General features: G+C 45.3%; 1 protein-coding gene across 2 annotated transcripts in view; it reads right to left on the reverse strand.

The window, feature by feature from the left end:
• The window catches only part of PLXNB3 (plexin B3), a 181,534-nt gene that overhangs the window by 50,798 nt on the left and 104,734 nt on the right, over positions 1-26,002 (reverse strand). For both annotated transcript variants that reach the window (XM_063936597.1, XM_063936598.1), the window contains exons 5-7: positions 14,051-14,151; positions 11,093-11,225; positions 9,930-10,086 (exon numbers count right to left, since the gene is read on the reverse strand). In XM_063936597.1, the coding sequence (XP_063792667.1) occupies positions 9,930-10,086; positions 11,093-11,225; positions 14,051-14,151 (391 nt within the window). The remainder of the gene's footprint in view (positions 1-9,929; positions 10,087-11,092; positions 11,226-14,050; positions 14,152-26,002) is intronic.

Raw genomic sequence — 26,002 nt, forward strand, 5'->3', positions numbered from 1 at the left:
AAGCCCAGCATCTCCTGACCGCCCGTCTCCTACCCTGACCCCTTCTGTCGCTAATACCTATACAACAGTCATGAACTCAACTTGAGATTTCTTTTTTATTTAGTCACACTGTCCTTTATTACGTTTCAAGATGCTGACATACCCGGGATTCAAACCCATACCCAGTCAAACAATCCATTCATTGAGCTATCTGCCCTTGCATAAAAAGGTAGATAATACTAAGCTAGAGAATTCTAACTATTTGAATCTTACCTTGTACTTTGTGAAAAAATGATCAGCATTGCGTCTGAACTGATCTATGTAGTGTGTGGCTGCACACTGCATAGATCTGCTAAATTACAATGCCGATTATTTTTTTTTACAAAAGTACCAGTAGGCTTCATTTAGTGTTCATTTATATGTAGGATCAAATAGCTCAATGAGTAGGGAGTTTGATTAGAATGCAACAGGTTATAGGTTTGAATCCTGGGTATGGCAATATATTGAAAGGTGTTATGTAATAAAAGGGTATTGTAACTGAGTAACAACAAGCTCTCAAGTTAAATGCATGAATGTGGTATAAGAGGATTTGTGTCTGAATCCATTTCCTTGCAGTGTGCTATAAATGTGTGTGTGTGTATATCTCTCTCTCTCTATATATATATATATATATATAATAAGAATTTACTTACCGATAATTCTATTTCTCGTAGTCCGTAGTGGATGCTGGGAACTCCGTAAGGACCATGGGGAATAGCGGCTCCGCAGGAGACTGGGCACAAAAGTAAAGCTTTAGGACTACCTGGTGTGCACTGGCTCCTCCCCCTATGACCCTCCTCCAAGCCTCAGTTAGGATACTGTGCCCGGACGAGCGTACACAATAAGGAAGGATTTTGAATCCCGGGTAAGACTCATACCAGCCACACCAATCACACCGTACAACCTGTGATCTGAACCCAGTTAACAGCATGATAACAGAGGAGCCTCTGGAAAGATGGCTCACAACAACAATAACCCGATTTAGTTAACAATAACTTTGTACAAGTATTGCAGACAATCCGCACTTGGGATGGGCGCCCAGCATCCACTACGGACTACAAGAAATAGAATTATCGGTAAGTAAATTCTTATTTTCTCTGACGTCCTAGTGGATGCTGGGAACTCCGTAAGGACCATGGGGATTATACCAAAGCTCCCAAACGGGCGGGAGAGTGCGGATGACTCTGCAGCACCGAATGAGAGAACTCCAGGTCCTCCTCAGCCAGGGTATCAAATTTGTAGAATTTCGCAAACGTGTTTGCCCCTGACCAAGTAGCAGCTCGGCAAAGTTGTAAAGCCGAGACCCCTCGGGCAGCCGCCCAAGATGAGCCCACCTTCCTTGTGGAATGGGCTTTTACAGATTTTGGCTGTGGTAGGCCTGCCACAGAATGTGCAAGCTGAATTGTATCACAAATCCAACGAGCAATAGTCTGCTTAGAAGCAGGAGCACCCAGCTTGTTGGGTGCATACAGGATAAACAGCGAGTCAGATTTTCTGACTCCAGCCGTCCTGGAAACATATATTTTCAGGGCCCTGACTACGTCCAACAACTTGGAGTCCTCCAAGTCCCTAGTAGCCGCAGGTACCACAATAGGTTGGTTCAGATGAAATGCTGAAACCACCTTAGGGAGAAAATGAGGACGAGTCCTCAATTCCGCCCTGTCTGAATGGAAGATCAGATAAGGGCTTTTACAGGATAAAGCCGCCATTTCTGACACGCGCCTGGCCGAGGCCAGGGCCAACAGCATGACCACTTTCCATGTGAGATATTTTAACTCCACAGATTCAAGTGGTTCAAACCAATGTGACTTTAGGAACCCCAAAACTACATTGAGATCCCAAGGTGCCACTGGAGGCACAAAAGGAGGCTGTATATGCAGTACCCCTTTTACAAACGTCTGAACTTCAGGAACTGAAGCTAGTTCTTTCTGGAAGAAAATTGACAGGGCCGAAATTTGAACCTTAATGGACCCCAATTTTAGGCCCATAGACACTCCTGTTTGCAGGAAATGCAGGAATCGACCTAGTTGAAATTCCTCCATTGGGGCCTTACTGGCCTCGCACCGCGCAACATATTTTCGCCAAATGCGGTGATAATGCTTTGCGGTTACATCCTTCCTGGCTTTGATCAGGGTAGGGATGACTTCATCCGGAATGCCTTTTTCCTTCAGGATCCGGCGTTCAACCGCCCTGCCGTCAAACGCAGCCGCGGTAAGTCTTGGAATAGACAGGGTCCTTGCTGGAGCAGGTCCCTTCTTAGAGGTAGAGGCCACGGGTCCTCCGTGAGCATCTCTTGAAATTCCGGGTACCAAGTCCTTCTTGGCCAATCCGGAGCCACGAGTATAGTTCTTACTCCCCTCCGTCTTATAATTCTCAGTACTTTTGGTATGAGAGGAAGAGGAGGGAACACATACACTGACTGGTACACCCACGGTGTTACCAGAGCGTCCACAGCTATTGCCTGAGGGTCCCTTGACCTTGCGCAATACCTGTCCAATTTTTTGTTTAGGCGGGACGCCATCATGTCCACCTTTTGTTTTTCCCAACGGTTTACAATCATGTGGAAGACTTCTGGGTGAAGTCCCCCTTCCATATGCCTTTTGGAATCAGCATCACCTGACCACTGTCTTGTCCATAACCCTTTCTGGCAGAAATGGACAGCGCACTTACTCTTGATGCCAGTCGGCAAATATCCCTCTGTGCATCACGCATATATAGAAATGCATCTTTTAAATGCTCTATAGTCAGTAATATACTGTCCCTATCTAGGGTATCAATATTGTCAGTCAGGGAATCCGACCAAGCCACCCCAGCACTGCACAATCAGGCTGAGGCGATTGCTGGTCGCAGTATCACACCCGTGAGAGTGTATATACATTTTAGGATATTTTTCTGCTTTCTGTCAGCAGGTTCCTTAAGGGCGGCCGTATCCGGGGACGGTCGTGCCACCTGTTTAGACAAGCGTGTGAGCGCTTTATCCACCCTAAGGGGTGTTTCCCAACGTGCCCTATCCTCTGGCGGGAAGGGGTATGATGCTAATAACTTTTTAGGAATTAACAGTTTTTATCGGGGGAAACCCACGCATCATCACACACTTCATTTAATTCCTCAGATGCAGGAAAAACTACAGGCAGTTTTTTCTCACCCAACATAATACCCTTTTTAGTGGTACTGGTATTATCAGAAATATGTAAAACATTTTCCATAGCCTCAATCATGTAACGTGTGGCCCTACTGGAAGTCACATTCGTCTCTTAATCGTCGACACTGGAGACAGTATCCGTGTCGGCGTCTGTATCTGCCATCTGAGGTAACGGGCGTTTTAGAGCCCCTGATGGCTTTTGAGACACCTGGACAGGCACAGGCTGAGTAGCCGGCTGTCTCATGTCATCAATCTTTTGTAAAGAGCTGACACTGTCACGTAATTCCTTCCATAAGCTCAGCCACTCAGGTGTCGACTCCCTAGGTGGTGACATCTCCATTACAGGCAATTGCTCCGCCTCCACACCATTTTCCTCCTCATACATGTCGACACAATCGTACCGACACACAGCACACACACAGGGAATGCTCTGATAGAGGACAGGACCCCACTAGCCCTTTGGGGAGACAGAGGGAGAGTATGCCAGCACACACCAGAGCACTATATATATATATACAGGGATAACCTTATAGAAGTGTTTTTCCCCTTATAGCTGCTGTTTTATTAATACTGCGCCTAATTAGTGCCCCCCTCTCTTTTTTAACCCCTTTCTGTAGTGTAGTAACTGCAGGGGAGAGCCAGGGAGCTTCCCTCCAACGGAGCTGTGAGAGAAAATGGCGCCAGTGTGCTGAGGAGATAGGCTCCGCCCCTTTTTCGCGGACTTTTCTCCCGCATTTTTATGGATTCTGGCAGGGGTAAAAATACATCCATATAGCCCTGGGGGTTATATGTGATGTATGTTTGCCAGCCAAGGTGTTTTTATTGCTGCTCAGGGCGCCCCCCCCCAGCGCCCTGCACCCTCAGTGACTGCAGTGTGAGGTGTGTATGAGGAGCAATGGCGCACAGCTGCAGTGCTGTGCGCTACATTGGTGAAGACTGATGTCTTCTGCCGCCGATTTTCCGGACCTCTTCTTGCTTCTGGCTCTATAAGGGGGCCGGCGGCGCGGCTCGGCTCTGGGACCGAGCTCCGAGGCTGGGCCTGTGTTCGGTCCCTCTGGAGCTAATGGTGTCCAGTAGCCTAAGAAGCCCAAGCTGGCTGCAAGCAGGCAGGTTCGCTTCTTCTCCCCTTAGTCCCTCGATGCAGTGAGCCTGTTGCCAGCAGGTCTCACTGAAAATAAAAAAACTAAAACTAAACTTTCACTAAGAAGCTCAGGAGAGCCCCTAGTGTGCACCCTTCTCGGCCGGGCACAAAAATCTAACTGAGGCTTGGAGGAGGGTCATAGGGGGAGGAGCCAGTGCACACCAGGTAGTCCTAAAGCTTTACTTTTGTGCCCAGTCTCCTGCGGAGCCGCTATTCCCCATGGTCCTTACGGAGTTCCCAGCATCCACTAGGACGTCAGAGAAATATATATATATATATAATGTGGGGAGGGGCATCATAGCATCTCTGGGATCAATCATTTCATACCCCTTCCCCACAAGGCCTTATGTCCCTAATGGAAAAATGGGGGGAAGCACCCATTTTCTCTCTGGCACAGGGCACTAAAAGGTCTAGTTGCAGCTCTGGTGGGCGTGACGGTGGCATGTGTTTGCGGGATAGTATCACTGTATAATGTATAGGGTGGTAAAGGTATGGGCCTCGTTCTGTAACAGTTTTTACTGTATAGAAAGAAAATCCCTTTAAAAGGTGCCGGAATCTCCATGCACCCTAATTTGCTTGCTGTGGTCAGGCAGTTGCCATCTGTAGTGCTAAAGTATGTAAACAGCAATGTCCGACTCCAAGGCAACTGCAGAGTATTTCCCTAGCCACACAACAGGACTTCCTGATTCCACAGACACAGACCACAGACACACTTCCCCCCATGACGGAACAGATCTGATTCCTCTTGTACAAGTTCAGACAAGATTGGGTAACTTTCTTCTAAATCAGTTATGCTCCATTAAGTCATTATGTTATAAAATGACTTTATTTAACTATTTGTATGTAACGCTGGCATTGTACAGTCTGTGAACGACAGGATGAGTACAGTGGACTATAGAGGAGCCGCTCCCTCCATTTCCGGTATCCGTTTGGATGGTCGACCACTATTGGTCGACATGGACAAATGGTCAACACATGAAAATGGTTGACACAGGACAGGTCGACACATGAAAAGATCGACATGGCTTTTAAAAAATAATAATTAGATTTTGAACTTTTTCAGACTTTACCATCCACGTGGACTACGATTGGGAACGGTAACTTTGGCCACAGCAGGGTAGCAATACACTAATTGGGGTTCCTGGTCACGTTACGGAAAAAATGACACCATGAACCGTTAAAATAATCCATGTCTACTTTTTCATGTGTCGACTTGTCCCGTGTCGACCATTTTCATCTGTCACCTATTAGTCCATGCCGACCAATAGTGGTCGACCTAATGAATGTCGACTTTAACACGGTCGACCATTCCCACCAGAAACCCATCTCCCACCCCGAATACCAAAGCATAAAACAGAGGGACTTGTCCACCCATGCAACTGTATGTGAAACAAGAGGAGGAACTGGAGCAGACCAGGGGGAACGTACTTTCAGCGGTGCACCGGACAGCGAGCCTGCTGCATGTAAGTTCTGGTTATGGAGCTGCATTCATTGTTATGGAATTAGCAGGATATATTTATCATGTAAAAAAAAAAAAGAGTCAAGCAACAGAGTCATCAGTGTGGAACATGACCTCTGAACACAATCAGAGGAGCTTGCTTCATAGGACAAACACGAGATTCCGTAATAGACTGCGGCTGACCCATGACCAGACCACACCACTTCCTCATGTAATCACTGCACGACATGCCACCATCACCCGGAGGTTTGGGAATCTCAGGACCCTTACGAATGCTGCCCACGCCTGAAAAAACAGATTTCTGCAAGCACAGGCTAAATCCTCTCTATGTCTTTCTGATCACAAGTATGCAACTGAATCTCCCAAACTGCAGAGCCGAGGCAGAAATATGTAAGCAGAACTAAGGTCATGTGTGGCAAACCTTTCCACGTAATGTGACCACGGGACATGACCATCATAGAGCTCTGTCGCATTTCAAACACTTAATAAATTCTTTTTCTAAAAGAAAATATTTGCGACTATTTCCCCGAAAATAGGGGGTTTACCGCAAATATTTAGTATCACGTGAACGTATGTAGGAGGGACCACGGCAGTTATCTCCGATACCTGCTGCAATCCCCCCATTCCCACCGGCAGCCGCGTCCCACATACGTTTCTATAGGGAATGCGACGCTGCCAGATTGATCAATTTCTGGAATGCATTTCGGAGACTAACCCCCACAGCTGTCGCCATCTGATGATGGCGGTAGCCTGCTGTAGCCTACGGCCTACACACCGCAATCTTAGCCAGCAGAGGGTTCCCCGGAAATGGCTGTTGTGCATGTGCGGTCATTAGGACCGCACTAGTGCAGTAGCCCAGCTTCCACATTGTGCACATCGCAGGGACGGCCTACTTTCAGAGCTCTTGTACCTGCGGGGGCTCACTGATACACTGCAATGCGATCCTGGGCACTAATATCAGATCAGATCACATTGACTATGTGATTAGTGATAAATGGGCCCCTTTATGCTTTAGGACCCACAAACTGTAATGTGCACAGAAACAGAGGCCTGATTCAGAGATCTACGTAAATCTCCAATGTTTAAGGATCTGCAACGTTGATCTCAGTGCCTCAAAAGCCGCAGCATAACTGACATGCTGCTGTGTTTGGGGTCAACGATAAGGAGCATTTCAGGAAATGGGAGCACGTCAGCCCCGTTATCTGGGCACACTGAAGCCAGTGGCTGCGTCCTTGCACTCCGCTTCACTGGCCCTGCATCCTGAATATCCTGGGGGTTACTCATATGTCTGCCGGTCACGCAGATGGTCCGATGCTGCATCTTCTGTAGAAGCAGTGGGTCAGAGAAGCTGGCAGGAGGCGTTTCTTTACTTATGACGCCTCCTGTGACTTGTGCATCATTTTGCAGTGGCGGTGCCATTAGCGCTCGCCTATGAATCCACCCCAAAGACAAAAGCAGCCAATGTGAAATATGAAAAACCAAAATGGGCTTAAGTCACTTTGGACTGAGAAACCTCTTTATTTACTAATTTTCCCTTAAAGTGAACCAACATTTCAGTAGCCCCTATACTCGTTATTTAGTTTGTATGTGCACTAAACGATCAGTAATCCAGCTCACAGACACCTACACACTATAGTCCCTGGTTGGTGGAACTGCCTCCATATACCCTAATAGAGGTGGGGCTTAGCAGGAAGTCCGAATGAACTAGGGAAAACGTGGATGTGGTGAGTGAGTTGGCAGGGTGTTAGGGCATATAGCTGGAGGGTGCTTATTCTGTGCCCAGTTCACACTTATAGGCAGCTATGCAGAGGCTCCACTTGTCCACTTTAGAAGGTTTGATACATTTCCCTTTACATCACTGTAACGTGCAAAATGCATTAGAGCCAGATTACATTACAATGTGCTGAAGCCTACATCACACTGCATGGCAGGGCGGCGGATGACAGATCAACAGTCTGTAGGTCAACACAATAAGAGCAATAGGTACAAAAGGTCGACAAGGACAAAAAGGTCGGCATGTAAAATGTAGACAGTACAAAATTCGGCAGGTACTTTAGGTCGACAGGGTCAAAAGGTCAACACAAAATTGGTTGACATCTTTGGGGGAGGGGGGGTTCCAAATTTTTTAAACTTTAGCTTTAATTAACGATCCATGTCACCATCTAATGCCTTTAGGAACCCTCTGGCGAGCGTAGTGGAACAAAACATCTTGCCCGTAGCGTGGGGAGCGAAGTGACACCACACCACAAAATGACACCCCCAAGAACTGTGTGTGTGGACAATGTTCATATAAACCTTTTTTACCCTGTTAACTTTTTGTGCTGTCTACCTTTTAAAAGTTGACCATTTGTACCTGTCAACCTATTGACCATATGGTATCGACCTATTGACTGTGGATCTGTTACTCCACACCCTGCAGGCCATCAGAGAGCCAGAAGACCTGCATGGAAATGGGGGCATACTGCCTGGGTGGACCTGTAAAGAGGAAACAGATTTTAAACCCAACAAACTAAGGACATCTAAAATGCTGATTTGATTTGTGCAAAAGTCTGAATTTGTGTTCTTTACCAATGCGACTCCTAATGCTTCAGTGTACGCACAATGGATATATAAAGAGGAAACAACACAAAAATCTTTATGGCAGTTTTAATAGGAGGTTAGAAACGCATCATTTGGAGACTAGCTAAGGTATACCCACCTGTACCCTGCTCAATCAGCCTGGGATTGGCAGATAAATGTAGACAATAACTACTGTAAGAAAATTTAAAGCAGGGGTAATCAACAGCCCTCCAGCTGCTGTGGAACTACACATCCCAGCATGCCCTTCCACACCCGTTCTGTTTCTGCTGACGGGCTTGGTATAATCATTTGAGGTAGCGAAGTGCCCAACCATTTACGCAGCTAAACCTGATTACTATAACGGGGATCACTTTATAAAGGAGATTGGGTGTGATATATCATTTGAATACCTCCCTTAAACTTTAATCCGTTTATATATCCATGGACAGAATATATATATATATATATATATATATATATATATATATATATATATATATATATATGAAAAACAATTCTTCTGTGGTGCAGACTGCTGTCTTGTTCCGACTCCCCCACCCCCCATCGTCTTCATTTATGTACACTTATTGAGGGAGGCTTCTGCTAAACCACCCACCTTCCCTTGCGCAATTTTAATTAAGTCACTATGATAGGTAAGGGTATGTTAGGACCCACCTGATGAGGTTCACAAGGAACTGGTAGGCCGTCATGCATTTTTGCACAAACGTGCTAAGAACCTCAATTATATTCCATGGTAAATTGTAGAGTTTATTGTAATTGTCTTGACTATACAGTAAGTAATGCATCTGCATTTTTCTTTTTTCTATGCGGCACTACAAGTCTCAGCATGGCTGCATCCCAAATGTTTAAAAATAAGTGTGTGCAATCCAAGCACCCAAATCCCCCCCATTCTTTGTCCTGACCCAGCCAAGCTCTGCACTAAGCATCTCCCAGACATGGGCCCTCATTCCGAGTTGATCGCTCGCTAGCTACTTTTTGCAGCCGTGCAAACGTATAGTCGCCGCCCACGGGGGAGTATATTTTCGCTTTGCAAGTGTGCGATCGCATGTGCAGCAGAGCGGGACGAAAAAGTTTTTTGCTGTTTCTAAGTAGGTCTGAACTTACTCAGCCCTTGCGATCACTTCAGCCTGTCCGGTCCCGGAATTGACGTCAGACACCCGTCCTGCAAACGCCTGGACACGCCTGCGTTTTCCCTACCACTCCCAGAAAACGGTCAGCTGACACCCATCAACGCCCTCTTTCTGTCAATCTCCTTGCGATCGTCTGTGCGAATGGAATCGCCGCTAGAAGCATTGCAAAGCAACAATGCTGTTTGTACCCGTATGACAAGAGTGCGCATTGGGGTGCACACGCATGCGCAGTAGTAACCTGATCGCTGCGAAAATCGGCAGAGTGCGATCAACTCGGGAATGAGGCCCATGGATAGAACCTGGTTTTACTCCATAAAGAAAGATCTTGTAAAAAAAAAAAAAAAAAAAAAAAGTTATTTATTAAACATAACCATGTACTGAAGTTTACAGTAGTATGAGGTTTGGACCTGCTCCTACACAAGTGTCCCATGGAAAATCAGGCCTGGCGGCTCGACTCACCTTTGCCAACATCATTAGGGGGCAGGTGTTCTGGTAGAGGAGAGCTGCATCGGACCTGGTTTCCATAAATCTGTGCTGAACTGGACAAGTCATTGAACAAACATATCCAGCCATCCTTTTTGGCCACAGCAGGGAACTGTAGCACAGTCATGGAGACCTGGGGGAACAAGAAAAGAGATGTTAATACACCAAAGTGAAAGTACAGGACAGGACCCTGTATTTCCTATTAGGTAATAAATAGCCTCGCTACATAAACTGTCCCGGGATGCAGTCAATTTACCTCCAATCAAAATCCCGACGGTCGAAATCCCGACAGCAATTGACCGACGGTCAAAATCCCGACAAGGTCAAAATCCCGACATGGACAAAATCCCGACATTTAAAATACCGACAAGGTCAAAATACCGACATGTAAAAAGCCAACAGGTCAAAATGCAGACATGAGTTTTTCATCATTTTTTCATTGAAACCGACTTGTTCCTACTTTACCATCCCAGTGGACCTGGAGGGGGAATAAAATAGTGTGCCGAGCGCAGCAACCCATGCGAGGGGACGCGGTACACTTATATGGTGTCCATGTCGATCTATGTCGACATACACACAAAAACACAATGGAAAAAGCATGTCTGTATTTTGACCTGTCGGCATGTTACACGTTGGTACTTTGACCTTGTCGGTATTTTAAATGTCGGTATTTTGTCCGTCGGTCAATTGCTGTCGGGATTTTGATTGGAGGTATTTCATACCGATCCCACTGTCCCATATACACAATGAGATCTGCTCCATCTCACTGCAATAATAAACATGGTAACAGTCTAGCCAAACAATACCGTCCAAAGCAGAAGAAAGAAACTCGCCCAACAATATGCCTAACAATAGTCTTGATTTCTGCAAGACAGTCTGTAATTTGCTGAGGTATAAAGGGATGTGGCCTGGATTTTTGGTTAAAAAATGCAAAAAGAGACGCTCGGCGCTAGCAGTCGCACGCAGCAATAATATATGATGATACATCTGTACAAATTGCACTGTATAAAAGATCTGTATATAAGTATATTGTTATTATTGCTGTGCAACTGAGTGCAAGCTACTCTCTTGGTTATCACAATCCTAGAGGAAGTTGACTGCTGCTCCTTTCTCTGCCGCCTGCTATGTATTACACACACCTCTGTCTGCTCGTGTCGGCTCTGATTAGCTGGGGAAAGGCCCTGGATGGACACACATTGATTCTGATCACTAAAACTCCACAGCCAGTGGTTCGCCTGGTCACTGTCAGAACACTCTTCCTGCTCTGTGCACCTGCAAACAAGGTGTAAGGATCACTGAATATGTACAAGAACAACAATAACAGTAATATAAACAAACTATCATCACAAACTAGTTTGTGTCATCACACATACAATCCCTAGGAGATCAGTTGCGGACCTTTATTAGGAGTCTGGACTAACAACTAAGTACACACCCTGTTACTACAGTAGTGGCTTCTTTAGGGTGTTAGTAGGATAACTGTACAGTGGACAGAGTCATAAATATGTACTTGGCACAGCCCACAATATCAAACGTGATACCAATATGGATGCCTCTTCATAGCAAGGTGGGCAGGGCCACCAATATCAGCCCCGAGCACACAAGTGCTTGTAAAATTATACAAAGGACAGGTTCTCTGCACTGTTGCAGCAGTGATGACTGAGCCAACCCCAAATATCACAGGAATAATACAAGACTGCCCGGCTACAGGATCCATTACACAGTTTACATTGATTTAAACTTTAGAAAATGTAATGCAGAGCTCCTTCCATTGCTCGTTGTATGGCTATAGAGATTCCATGTTCTTACTAGAAAGGGCCCCAGGGAGGGTTTGTCTGGACACAGACATTAGGATGAAATATAATATAAGCTGCCAACATAGGGGCCACATAAGATATATATGGGAGCGATTCAATTCAGCTCAATATGGATAGCGCCGGGTGGCCAGTACTAGAGCTATTCAACTGACTGTGTTAAACTCAAGTAGAGAATTTCGACTCACACCCTTCCTGAGGTGCGAGCAGAGAGCAGACTAAACTTGTGCCACAATGCTGTTTTCTGCCTTAGCACATGTGCAAACAGCATTACGGCTGGCACTTAGGTTGGAGAACGCTGGTTACCCCTTCTAAACACCCGTCTCAAGGGGCAGTAACTGGCATCTCCCGACTAAGTGCACAATGTGATGGGGACAACTGTATAGCTCTGGGACCTCCTCCCTGAAGCTATTCATGTTATGCTGAATTGAATAGCCCCCATAAAGATGGAACGTATTTCGCACATTGTTGATAATAAAGCCACTCCCTTTTACCTGGTCTCCCTATTTGTCCTTCTTCCCATGACTGTAGGGCTTTAGCTCAGTGGTCTCTAGTGGGGTTTTCCCATTTGCCGAAAGCCCTCGTGTGTGATTGCAGAGTCTACTTCTTTAATGTATCACTTACAATATTACATTGTTGTTTCATTGTGCTATCTCATGATGTTCTGCGTATGAAGGTGGGTACACACTGGGCGACATATATTGGCCGTTCTCTTGAACGGCCGATATATCGCGGGTCCGTCGGCCAGTGTGTTCGCGCGATATGTCTGTGAACTCCGTCGTTCGCAGACATATCGCGTTGGCCACGCAGCACAGCCGACGGACAGTATTGGCGCGTCGCTGTGCGGGTACGTGCGGTCGGCCGACCGCCCATACACGTGCTGCAGCAACCGGCGGTGATTGACAGCTGAACTGGGCGGGCGTGCACCAGTCATGACGTCAGTCCCTGACGGATCGGGCAGTGTGTATGCTCAACACACTGCCTGATCCGTCCATAGATACATCTGCCGATCAATGGATCTGCAGATATATCTGTCAGTGTGTACCCACCTTAAGTCTCACAAAGTTATCTTCCACCCCTCCTCCCATTGTGTTTTCGGTCTTTCCCTCCCACCATCCCTTCATTTAAGTTGCTGAAAATGTGTTTGAATAAAGAAGTTGAGATGTAAAAATATCTATCTATCTATCTATCTATCTATCTATCTATCTAATCTATCTTATAGTTTATACTCTCCCCAAAGTCTCTTTCCTCTATGGTAGCTCCACCATATGGGAACTATACACCTATTTTTTTTTTTCTCTGACAGCTAGACAGGGGGGTTTGAGTACCCCAGAAACAGTCTATCTAAGCTTGCGATGCCGACCGCGTGGAACCGCGCATCGGCATCCAATCAGGATCGTAAGGTGGCTTTCACCTTGCGATCTGCACTAACTTTTCTTACGATTTTGACTACATAGTCAAAATCGTAAGAAAATATCTCACAGAGTGTACACACCATTATAAAGATCCAACACAAATATCAGAGATCTCTGCTGCAGACCCAAGGCAAAGCAGTCCCCATAAGATTCTATGGGGCTTCACCGTGCCCATATATATCATGCTCAGAATTGGAAAGCGTTACATTCCAAAGCTTGTGTCTGATAGGCAACGCCTTCTGTAAATGGCAATCCCTATAGAAGCCTATGTGCTATGGACTAAAAAAAATTGCCAAAGGATCCTTCAGATTTCTCTCAGTTACCCACAGCTTGCGCAGGCTGATGGCCGTACATGCCCAATAGGACTCCAGAGTCATGAACCCAGAAGCCTTACCATCACCAGGACATCTCTATAGTTTAAGAGCTGTCCTGGCAGGTAAGTATACCGGTGATCTAAAAATACCAGTATGCAGCAAGCAGTGAGCAACAGTCCTGTGGGCGAAAGTACCATGCAGGTGGTAGGGCCAGAATTTGGTGTAAAGAATTTGAATCTATGGACCCACCTCCTGCCCTGTTGTCAAAGGTTCAGGCTGGTGGTGTAGTAGTTTAAAACAAATCTTTTCTTTGTACACATTAGATTCCTTTATATCAAATTGAGCATTGTTTAAATGCCTCAGCCTACTTCAGTTACTTACCATGTGCACCGCTTCAGGGCACGGTCTACCCATCTTCTAACAGCTTCCTATGGAAGGATAACGCCGCTATGTAGCTAGAGTATACACTCTACCTTTCCTTTCCAGATACCTAGTTCACAACTGATTTATCTCTACTGTATATGACCTAGTGATTATTAAAATCGGTCCCTTACCTTCCCTGCAGTACACACCACCCGCAGAAAGGGTCCCCGGCTCCAAGGCACAAGTCACATGAAGGAAAGTGGGAGCATTCAGCAACCGGGAGCCTGGTGACCTGCAATGGAAAGAATAGCAGTTCTGAAGCATGAAAATAATCGTTACGGTAGACTTACCGTTGATAACTATTTCTCCTAAGTCCACAGGATAACATTGGGATATGAGGTAGCGATAGCGGATTGGCACCAAACGATTAAAGCTTTCGGCCTCCCAGAGTGCAACGGGGCCGTCCCTATATCCCCGCCTCCTGGCTCAGGCAAATCAGTTGTTTTCCAAAGCTCAAGGCAGGAGCATTATAGAGAGCCCTAATCAGGCGAGAAGAACACACATGCACATCCTTCCGTACAAGAAAGAAGAGGTTAGTGAGTGAAAGGATCCTCAAATCAGGTGTGTCAGGGTGGGATCCCTGTGGATCCTGTGGACATAGAGTTATCAATGGTAAGTCTACCATAACGATTATTTCTCCTGCAGGTTCCACAGGTTATCCACAGGATAACATTGGGATGTCCCAAAGCAATTTAGTAGTGGGGACGCTCCTGATTGGACAGGAGAATCCTTCGCCCGAATTCAGCATCCTGAGAGGCAAAGGTATCAAAGGCATAATATCTAATGAATGTGTTAATGGAAGATAATGTGGATGTCTTACATATCTGTTCTGCTGAAGCACCACGTTGTGCTGCCCATGATGGACCTACCTTACGAGTAGAGTGAGACATTAGGGAGATCAGCTTGAGAATATGCTTCTGAAATCATTATTCGAAAGCCACCACACCAGTGTCTGCTTGTCAGCAGGCCATACTCTCTTGTGAAATCCGTACAGAATGAACAGAGTGCCTGTTTTTCTGATGGCACTGGTACGATCCACGTAGATCCTTAAGGCACGGACTATGTCCAACGATGCATCTCCCATAGAAAGGTCCGGCCTTTGGAAGGCCAGGCCCGGGACTACAATTTCTTCGTTAAGGTGGAATTTAGACACCACCTTAGGAAGATACCCAGATTTGGTTCTGAGAACCTCTCTATCTGGATAAAAAAAAAAAAAAAAATCAGAAAAAGAGGGCGACATAACAATGCCCCTAAATCTGAAAATCTTCTAGCTGAAGCAATAGGCAGTAGAAAGAGAACTGTAGCTGTCAACCATTTAAGATCCACTCATTTTAGTGGTTCAAATGGGGCAACTTGAAGGGCTTTTAGGACTAAACTTAAGTCCCAAGGCACTGTAGGAGGAACAAAAAGGAGGTTGAATGTGCAACATTCCCCAGAAAAAAGTGTGCACATCCTGTAGGTTAGCAATTTTCTTTTAGAACCATACAGTCAATGCTGACACTTGCACTCTCAAGGAAGCCACCCTTAGACCTTTGTCCATTCCTGTCTGAAGGAATGCTAGGACTCTGGAAACTCTGAAAGACCTAGGGTCAAATTTCCGGTCACTGCACCATTGAATATAGGCTTGCCATATTCGGTGATAAATGTAAGCGGAGGATGGTTTCCTTGCTTTTAGCATTGTTTGAATTACCTGTTGTGCGAATCCTCTTGCTTTCACAATGGAAGTCTCAAGAGTCAAAGACAGTTGATCAAGGTGCTTGGGATAGCAAGGACCCTGAGACAGTAGATCTGGACGTTGAGGGAGTAGGAATGGAGCATCCATCGACATTCTTTGCAGATCTGTGTACCAATGTCTTCTGGGCCAAGCCGGACCTATTAGTATTATGGAGCCCTTTCCTTGTTTTGCCTTTCGCATTACCCTGGGTAACAGAGCGATTGGTGGAAACACATAGGCCAGATGAAAGTCCCATCTCACGGACAGAACATCCACAAAGATCGCTTTGGGATCCTTTGTTCTTTACCCATATGCGGAAACTTTGTTGTTCTGATGGGATGCCATGAGATCTATCTCTGGTAACCCCCACTTGTCTACCAGAGTCTGGAAGATCTCGGGGTGTAAAGTCCATTTGTTTGCATAAATGGTGTGTCAACAGAGAAAATCTCCCGGAATGAACACGGCGGACAATGCTGGATGATGAAGTTCTGCCCACTTTACCGTGTGACTTGCCTTCTTCATTGCGTTTTGGCTGAGAGTTCCTCCCTCATGGTTGAGGTACGCTACTGCTGTGGCATTGCCCGAGCAGATTTGGACTGGTATCCCCTGAAGGATGTCCTTTGCCTGAATAAGTGCCATATATATGGCCCGAAGTTCCAATATATTTATTGGCAGGCAACTTTCTTATCCAAAAGGGTCTCCCTTTGTCCAGATGGGATGTCTGTAGCCACCAGGCTAATGACCTCCTTACTTCCTGGGGAAGGACCATAGTCTGTGTTTTTATTGTCTGATGAAAGGATCAGACGTTGCAGAGGTCTCGAGTGGAACTGAGCATACTGCACCATGTCGAATGTCGACACCATTAACCCGATCACACGCATTGCTGCGTGAATGCATACCTTTTGACTGTGTAGCAGCTCCTGAATCCTTGACTGAATTTTGGATATTTTGTTCAGAGGTAAAATTACTCTTTGAAGACCCGAATCCAACACAGCCCCCAAGTCAGTCATCCGTTGTGACGGAACCAGGGAAGACTTTGCCCAATTTATGAGCCAAGTGAGTCTCTGTAAACAAGCTATTGTCTGTTGCAGATGACCGTGAAGCAATTCCTGAGATTGAGCCAGGATTAATAATTCATCGAGGTATGGAAAAATCCTTATCCCATGTTGACGGAGATAAAATGCCGGAATGACCCATTTGGCTTCTGGACTAGAAACAGGTTGGAAAAAAAAACCTTGTCCTTGTTGCGCAAGAGGAACTGGAATTATCACTCCTGACTGAAGCAACTTCTGAACTGCCTCTTGCAAAACCCTGGCCTTCGTTTCCACTAAAGACAGGCTAGTACAAAAAAAACCTTTGAGGAGAGTGTTTCTTGAAAGCGAACACATAACCATGAGATACCGCTTCTTGTACCCAGGCATCTGTGGAGGACTGCTGCCAGATCTGTCTAAAATGAAGAAGTCAGCCTCCCACCCTGGGGTCCCCCCAGGTGGAGGCCCGCACCATCAGGCTGATGGTTTCTCTTCTGATTAGGAAGCCGGCCCTCTGGTAGCCCAATGCTTTTTAGTCTTACCAGACTTGTTAGATTGAGACTGTTTGCCATAACCCTTTCCTTTTGCTTTTCCTTGAGTCCGAAAGGGACGAAAAGCTGGAAATCTAGGCTTGGATTTGTGTGTGGAAGGAAACTCCACTTTCTTGGAGTCTGCTTCTGATTCCAAACTACTGTCTAATTCTTTACCAAAAAGAATATCTCCAGTAAAAGGCAAAGACTCCAGAACCTTCTTGGATTCTGAGTCAGCTTTCCATGTATGTAGCCAAACCGCTCTGCGAGCTGCTACTGCGGAGGCTGATGCCTGAGAGGCAATTGTACTCATATCCAAGACTGCTTCTTCCATAAAAATAGCAGCCTGCTTGATATGTGCAATATGGGATTTTTGCTCTCTAGATGACATTGAAAGATCATCCTCCAATGCATCAGCCCAGGCTGCCACTGCTTTTGCCATCCAGGTTGAAGCCATGGCTGATCTTATGATTGCCCGAGACAAAGAGAAAATGGTTTATAGAAAACCATCTATTGTCCTGTCCGTGACATCATTTAATGATGTTGAAGGCAGAGGTAATGTAGATTTTCGCACCAATTGAATGACAGGCGTATCTACTTTGGGAGCCATCTTCCTTTTTAAACAGTCCCCAGCCAGAAGAGGATAATGGGAATTCCATTTCTTTGGAATTCTAAACTTCTTACTGGGTGTAACCCAAGCCTCCTGCATAATTTCCGTCAGCTGTTCTGACCCAGGAAACTCAGTTCTAACTGTTTTGGGACATTTAAACACAGGTGCCATTGACTTTACCAAATGCTCTGCTGCCTCCTCTAAGGATAGAATGGCTTTCATAGCACTAATTAGCTCAGGTATGTCTATGGATCTGAGGTCTTCATCCTCGTCTCTGTATGCAGACCCGGAGTGCGATGAGTCCTCATCCTCCGGCGAGTCCTCATCTGAAACATGTGAAGATTTTGTTTCATATCTATGTGATTTACTTACCACCGGCCTTTCAGCCTGTTTTTGTTGAGAGGCTGCAGTTTCCTGTACTGGATGTGATAAACCCCAGGTGGAATGCTGCATGTAATGGGTTAATAGGGTAACCTATTCCTGGTATAGGAGCTGGAATTATCCGCTCAGCTATACTGGATAATGTCTGTGCAAAAGTAGCCCATGATGGTTAAACTTGAACCTGTGCCTGCCTTGGATTATTTAAGAGGCTTTGGTGAAAGCTAAAACAATTTACACATAATCCATTTTGAACCAGATCCTGAGAGGTTAACCCAGCTTCGCAAGACAAACATGAAATGAGTTTAGGTGCTGCTGTGGAGAGTATATCCTCCACACCCTTGCCTCTCTTAGACATGATAAATAAATCACACACCTGTACAGTGTTTACTACACAATTTGTGACTGCAATCACTTTAAAATCCCCTCCCTGCCTTGCACCAGCATTGAGGATCAGAATACACAGAAAGTGACAGAATTATAGTAAAATCAGCAATCACACTAGCAATCAGTCACAGGTTATACATTAGTATAATAAGCAATATGAGCACATAATCACAGATACATCTCAAGTATATAGGCGAAACATATTACTGCATTACCTTATATAGGAATTTAACCGTATTCAGTCGCACAGTGAAAGAAACAGCAGCAATAGTTTACAGAGTTAGTGCTGTATCACCCCTCTCAGGAGAATGGGATACAGGGAGACTTCACCCAGCTTCCAGGATCGATCAATACGTTAGTGAACGCTGAGTGGATCCAGACGCTATTAGTGTACACAACTGCCCCGTGAACCTACAGTGAACACAGACGCCCAATGAACACCGACGCACCAGACATACAGCCGCCTATGCTACGACTGGGTCCTTTTAGATACACAGCGTGTCAGACGGAAGCAGGAACTCAGTTCATGGCGGGAAACTCGGAGGAAACTGGTCATGGACCGGGGGGGAAGGGGTGTGACCAAGGGAGAATCTTACTCCCCACTGCTGACATCAACCCTAGGGATCGCGGCCGCATACTACCCCTGGAGCCTATAATCCCTGAGGCCTAGCGCTGGTGCACCCGAGGTGGCAGCCGCGTCAGCGATTGCTCGGTAGTCTCCATTCTGAAACAGTGCGGCTGTGTCTTGCATTTCCCCTACTAGGCAGAACCGATGCCTTACCTTCTCCCTGTGCTCCGGCCACAGCCTGTTAATGTCTGCTGGACTTGCTAGTACATCCTACACAGACGCCCGCTGAAACAGCACTGTACACATGGGTAAGCGTTGTCGCGACCCGGAAGGGAGTTGTTGGAGCGACTCTTTCTAAGGTACGTATAAGATGCAAAGAGCGCTAAAAAAAACAACTAGTAAAACTATAAAAATAAAATAAAAAAAAGCTTATGGCTGCTAAAAACCAGCAGCCCATTGACCATGGTCCGGCTCCTGCCGCACCAAACAAAAAACCAATTTGCCTGAGCAAGGAGGTGGGGATATACAGAAAGGCCCATTGCATTCTGGGAGGCCGAAAGCTTTGATCGTTTGGTGCCAACCCGCTGTCGCTACCTCATATCCCAACGTTATACTGTGCATAACCTGTGGACCCTGCAGGAGAAAGTAAAAATAAACCTGCCTGCATTACTTATCCAAAAAGCACATTAAAGGGAGGGGGGTGATTCAATTAGGTGAGAGTTTGGTCCCGTGAAGCAAATTCACTGCAAATTTGCACTGCGAATGACATTTGCAATTCAATTGCAAACTCACATTCCTTCTTCACAATAAATTTGCCTGTTTGTGTTCACACCCTTCTGAGCAGATTAAAAAGCAGGGAAAATATTTTTTTTAAGACAAAAATGTTGGGACTTGTTTCAGGACCCCTTGGACACCCCCACCCTAATGACTAAATAATTGGGACAATAATTACATGTACATTTTGGGGTGAAAAAATAAAATGAATAAAAATAATAAATGGCCTCAAGGTACCCCAAATTTTGTTTTCGTTTATGCACCCCGAGCATAAAGGCAAAGTGTGCGAGTTTATAGGCGAAGTGTGCGAGTTTAACACCTTTTTCAAACTCGCACCTACCTGAATTCCCCTGTAAGTAGTCTTTTTCAGCTATGTACTAGAAGTCCTAGGATGTATTTGAGAAATCCTGAGCGGAGGAAGAGAAGACCTTTGCACTGGCAGGCAGGAGAAGTGGGGTATAAGGAGAGCCTTCCTTGCTATAGTACAGAGCAGGTGCACCTAGTTTTGCAGATTAGAGCATTCACAAGATACCATTCTGTAGAGTGAGGTAACTGAAGTGAGTTAAAGGGACGGAGAGTGTGCAAAACAAACATCGGGCTAAACTATTTTTTTCAACAATGAAAAAAAATGAATTGAAGGTTGATAATAAAGCAATAGGAGACTGGACATAGATTTTTTGCCTCAATCCCAAGAAACCTCTAACCAACATTTAGTTAGCAAAGGCATCACCCAAGAGTGGAGAACTTGTGTGTATAGCGTGCTGGGAGACCACCTAGGCACATCAGTGGCACAGCCAAGATATCTTGCAGCCTGTCAGCCAAGCTGGAACAATGCTCACTACAACGCAACGGATTACCTCACCTATGGCATCACATGATGCTACAAATTCCCAGTAAACTGACAGGGCTGCATTTAGACATTGGTCTGGCCCACCAAATGGACGATTTCTCTTTGTGCGCAAACGTTGCTTTGTGACACCATAACGGCACCTGAAACCTAAGGTTACACTTGTAAATGTCTCTTCTATACATTGGTGTCAGGGCTAGTGTATCATTCTTCACACACCATAAACCTAAATTATTAATACCTCTTAAATTATTAATCTCTCTCAAACACATCCAGCAGTGCCTCGCCAAAACACAAAGACAAAAATCTGAATCTCTTGGGGTATGTGTAGTTTTGTAAATGTTGCGGTAATTTACCAGAAATTGAAGAAACGCTTCACGAAATTGTGAATGAAATTAATAACATAATACTACTTCTGTTTTTCACAAAGGCGCATTAGAGCCAGTACTATAAAATACAATTACACAATAAGAGCATCCAAGTTTGGACAGAACAGTATAGAAGCAATATATTGGAGTCCATGACAGTAAACAAATTAAAGTGCAAACCGATGACAAAATCGCTATCCTGATATATACAAAGATTGGAGAAAACCTGGAACCAAGCCAAACAATATGTATATTTTAGAAGGAAATGTGCAAACATACATAATTATGCAGGAAGATAAACTGGGCCCAGACTGTATATTTAGAGGCTGTGGTGGAATACCAAGGTTAGCCCAGGGATAGGGGAGGGGGGCGGGAAGTTAGGTTGAGGCTGCAGGTTATACATCACCCCCCCCTCCCCCCCCCCCCCCAGAGGGTTAGGCTGCAGGGCGGGAGGGTTAGGTTTAGGCGCCACCACAGAGGGTTAGGCTGCAGGGCGGGAGGGTTAGGTTTAGGCGCCACCACAGAGGGTTAGGGTTAGGCTGCAAGGGATGGGATAGGTTAGGTTTAGGCTGTGGAGAGGGAGGGTTAGGGGGCCATGTGGGGAAGGTAAGTATACTTACCTTTCCCCATCAGGATTGGAATGCCGCGGTCAGTATTCTGATCGTCACTATCCCGACTGCCTGCATTCCGTACCGAACCCTACTTAGTATCCTATGCCAGTCTCCCTAAAATGCACCAGTAGAACAAAGCAGGAAGCAAACTGTCCATAGCTTGGTGTCCCTGGGTTATTACACTCCCGGAAATCACTTATTTTCTATGTTTAACTGAAAAATCCGAAAGTCATTAGACCACACAAAGACCAGAAACTGCTAATAAAGGGCAAATAAAAATGCTAAATTAAATGTTCACACCAATCTTTTCTCTGTACATCTGCACAACATAACACTGAACATAAACAGAAAATGACATGTTGTGCCCCAGGTCTATTATAACTCTTTAAATTTGCATGTGTGAGCCCGTAATCAAATATTCCACATCATGACCTGTCTAGATGAAGTTGTGTCTGGTTGAAGTGCAGGCTACTACTCCATTAATTATGTATATCAAATCATGCACGAAATTCCCCGGAGGCTGAAAACTGTGGCACACAAACAGCAGTTCTAGGAGCATACAGGAAAAGGTATTTATTATCATATGGCTACACAATCCCGAGGCTTTCTAGGAGAATACAGGAAAAATATACAGAGACGCCTTGATGCGGCTTTGGGGCTTAACCACACATTTGCGCAAATATGTGTAACGAAGATCTCTGAATTCTATTATCATGTGGAATTTATATCTGGTTACTGTTATCCATTCAGTGTGCTGGGGAAACAATTGCTTTTTTTCTTGCTCAGAAATACCCCTTCCTTTCGAGCACCTGAATGATATCACTAAGCTAATTGAGCATTTACCAATCTATATGTATGTTGTGAGAGGCAGAGAGGTTTCTGCATTAGGAGGAGGTGCAGGCCCTGACATGCCACATGGAGCATTATGGGGTTGCTCCAAGGTAAGTAGCTCTTAGCTTAGACATATTTTAGTAAGGAGCCATTATCATGTGACTCCTTGCTGGTTAATATTAGACCCAGATTGGGGTAATGGAGGTGTGAGGTGTGGTGCCTCTGGACTGGCTGAGCTGGATGGCTTTAGTGTGGCATACCTTTACATTCTATTAACACTTTTCACTTATTAATTTTCTAACACTATTTCTCTATTTTAATTACATTTCATGTTTGTATCACCCCCTCTATAGCTTCGGCTTCCTAAATACTAATTTATTAACACTATAGTTTTTTACACTGGTATGCTACGCTGGGCTTTCTGGCTCATTCTGGTGTTTTGGGGTGCCACACCCTGCACCTAGATATAGCGCTAGGGACCCCAAATATACAGAGAGGCCTTGATGCGGCTTTGGGGCTCAACCACACATTTGCGCAAATATGTGTAACGAAGATCTCTGAATTCTATTATCATGTGGGATTTATATCTGGTTACTGTTATCCATTCAGTGTGCTGGGGAAACCATTGCTTTTTTTCTTGCTTTCTAGGAGAATACAGGAAAAGGTATTTATTATCATATGGCTTCACAATCCCGAGGCTTTCTAGGAGAATACAGGAAAAGGTATTTATTATCATATGGCTACACAATCCCGAGGCTTTCTAGGAGAATACAGGAAAAGGTATTTATTATCATATGGCTTCACAATCCCGAGGCTTTCTAGGAGAATACAGGAAAAGGTATTTATTATCATATGGCTACACAATCCCGAGGCTTTCTAGGAGAATACAGGAAAAGGTATTTATTATCATATGGCTACACAATCCCGAGGCTTTATAGGAGAATACAGGAAAAGGTATTTATTATCATATGGCTACACAATCCCAAGGCTTTCTAGGAGAATACAGGAAAAGGTATTTATTATCATATGGCTTCACAATCCCGAGGCTTTCTAGGAGAATACAGGAAAAGGTATTTATTATCATATGGCTACACAATCCCGAGGCTTTCTAGGAGAATACAGGAAAAGGTATTTATTATCATATGGCTTCACAATCCCGAGGCTTTCTAGGAGAATACAGGAAAAGGTATTTATTATCATATGGCTTCACAATCCCGAGGCTTTCTAGGAGAATACAGGAAAAGGTATTTATTATCATATGGCTACACAATCCCGAGGCTTTCTAGGAGAATACAGGAAAAGGTATTTATTATCATATGGCTTCACAATCCCGAGGCTTTCTAGGAGAATACAGGAAAAGGTATTTATTATCATATGGCTTCACAATCCCGAGGCTTTCTAGGAGAATACAGGAAAAGGTATTTATTATCATATGGCTACACAATCCCGAGGCTTTCTAGGAGAATACAGGAAAAGGTATTTATTATCATATGGCTACACAATCCCGAGGCTTTCTAGGAGAATACAGGAAAAGGTATTTATTATCATATGGCTACACAATCCCGAGGCTTTCGGACTCTGGGGGTCATTCCGGGTTGATCGATAGCTGCCGTTGTTCGTAGCGCAGCGATCAGGCTAAAAATCGGCATTTCTGCGCATGCTTATGCACCACAATGCGCACACGCGACGTACGGGTACAAAGTCCTTTGTGGTTTTGCACAGGTTCTAGCGAAGAACGGCAGAACGCAGGAAGATTGACATGAACTGGGCGTTTCTGGGTGGCAACCGACCATTTTAAGGGAGTGCTTAGAAAAACACAGGCGTGTCGGGGAAAACGCAGGCGTGGCTGGGCGAACGCTGGGCGGGAGTGTGAGGTCAAAAGCCGTCCCTCAGTTGTTAGAAACAACGCACACGAAGAGTAACTACAGGGCTGGTCTTGTTTTGGACAGAATGATTTTGCAGCCGCTCTGCTACACAAGTGTTTGCACTTCTGCAAAGCGAAAATACACTCCCTGGTGGGTGGCGACAATGCGTTTGCACGGCTGCTAAAAGTTCAATATCCAGCACGCTTATTCTACGGCAGGACTGCCGTGTCCAAAATCTGTTAAGGCCCACTCTACTCGTAAGGTGGGATCTTCCTGGGTGGCTGCCCGTGGTGTCTCGGCATTACAACTTTGCCGAGCTTCAACTTGGTTTGGGTCGAACACATTTGCAAAGTTTTACAAGTTTGATACTTTGGCCTCTGATGATCTGAAGTTCAGTCAATCAGTCATGCAGGAGCCTCCGCGCTCTCCCTCCCATTCTGAGAGCTTTGGTACATCCCCATGGTACTAATGTGGACCTCAGCATCCTCTAGGATGTAAGAGAAAATAGGATTTTCGTTACCTACCGGTAAATCCTTTTCTCGTAGTCCGTAGAGGATGCTGGGCGCCCGCCCAGCACTTCGTTTTCCTGCAAATGTTATTTGGTTCAGTACAACTTCGTTTTAGTGAGTACTGCATTGTTACTTGGTAAGTAATGTTTCAGCCGTTGCTGAATGTTCAAGCTACGTTGGCTTGGCGTGCCTTGTATGTGTGAGCTGGTACGAATCTCACCACTATCTGTGTATAATCCTTCTCTCGAAGATGTTCGTCTCCTCAGGCACAGTCTCGTAGGAGGGACATAGAGGGAGGAGCCAGTCCACACTCTCAAACTCTTAAAGTGCCAATGGCTCCTGGTGGACCCCAGCATCTTCTACGGACTACGAAAAAAGGATTTACCGGTAGGTAACCAAAATCCTATTTTCTCATTCAACTAGGAATGAGATTCTGAAGACTAAAACCCCCATAATGCACAGCACCTCAGCAGTAATGACAGTGCATGATGGGAAGCAATGACTTCAACATCCATCGTGTAGGTTTTCCAAGAAGTTTTTTATGCAGACAAAATGTACATAAAAGTCAGCGAGAGTTAGAGCAGAAGGATAGGAGAGTACAAATTGCTGTGCTAAACATTGGAAAAAGTATAAAACTAAAAAAAGTTTTCTAAAAATTTATTTTTAGACCATCTCTAACCAGTGCATCAGACATCTACTCAGAGATGATTAAATGCATAGGGGGAGATGTATCAAATCTTCTAGGGAGGGATGCATGACACATCACCCTGTAAATGTCTTTTGTTGTGTGGGTACTTCAGGGTTTAGGACCCAGGAATCTGTCTGCACATGTGTCTAGTGACGCACGTGTCACGAAGGGGGGGGGAAGGGTGCTGGCCACTTTTTTTTATCAATGCTGCATCCCCGCCTGTAGATAAAGTGACGAAGTTCCCCACAACCACCAACAGGGGCGCTTTAAAAGAGAAGGAGGCCCGTGTCCAGCCTCTTCCGTTTGGGCCCCTCCTCTCTGCCAGGAGCGCTGTAGAGTCTAGGGCTCAGACTCTACTGCACATGCGGAGAT

This window comes from Pseudophryne corroboree, chromosome 8, assembly GCF_028390025.1.
Source record: "Pseudophryne corroboree isolate aPseCor3 chromosome 8, aPseCor3.hap2, whole genome shotgun sequence".
Taxonomy (NCBI): domain Eukaryota; kingdom Metazoa; phylum Chordata; class Amphibia; order Anura; family Myobatrachidae; genus Pseudophryne; species Pseudophryne corroboree.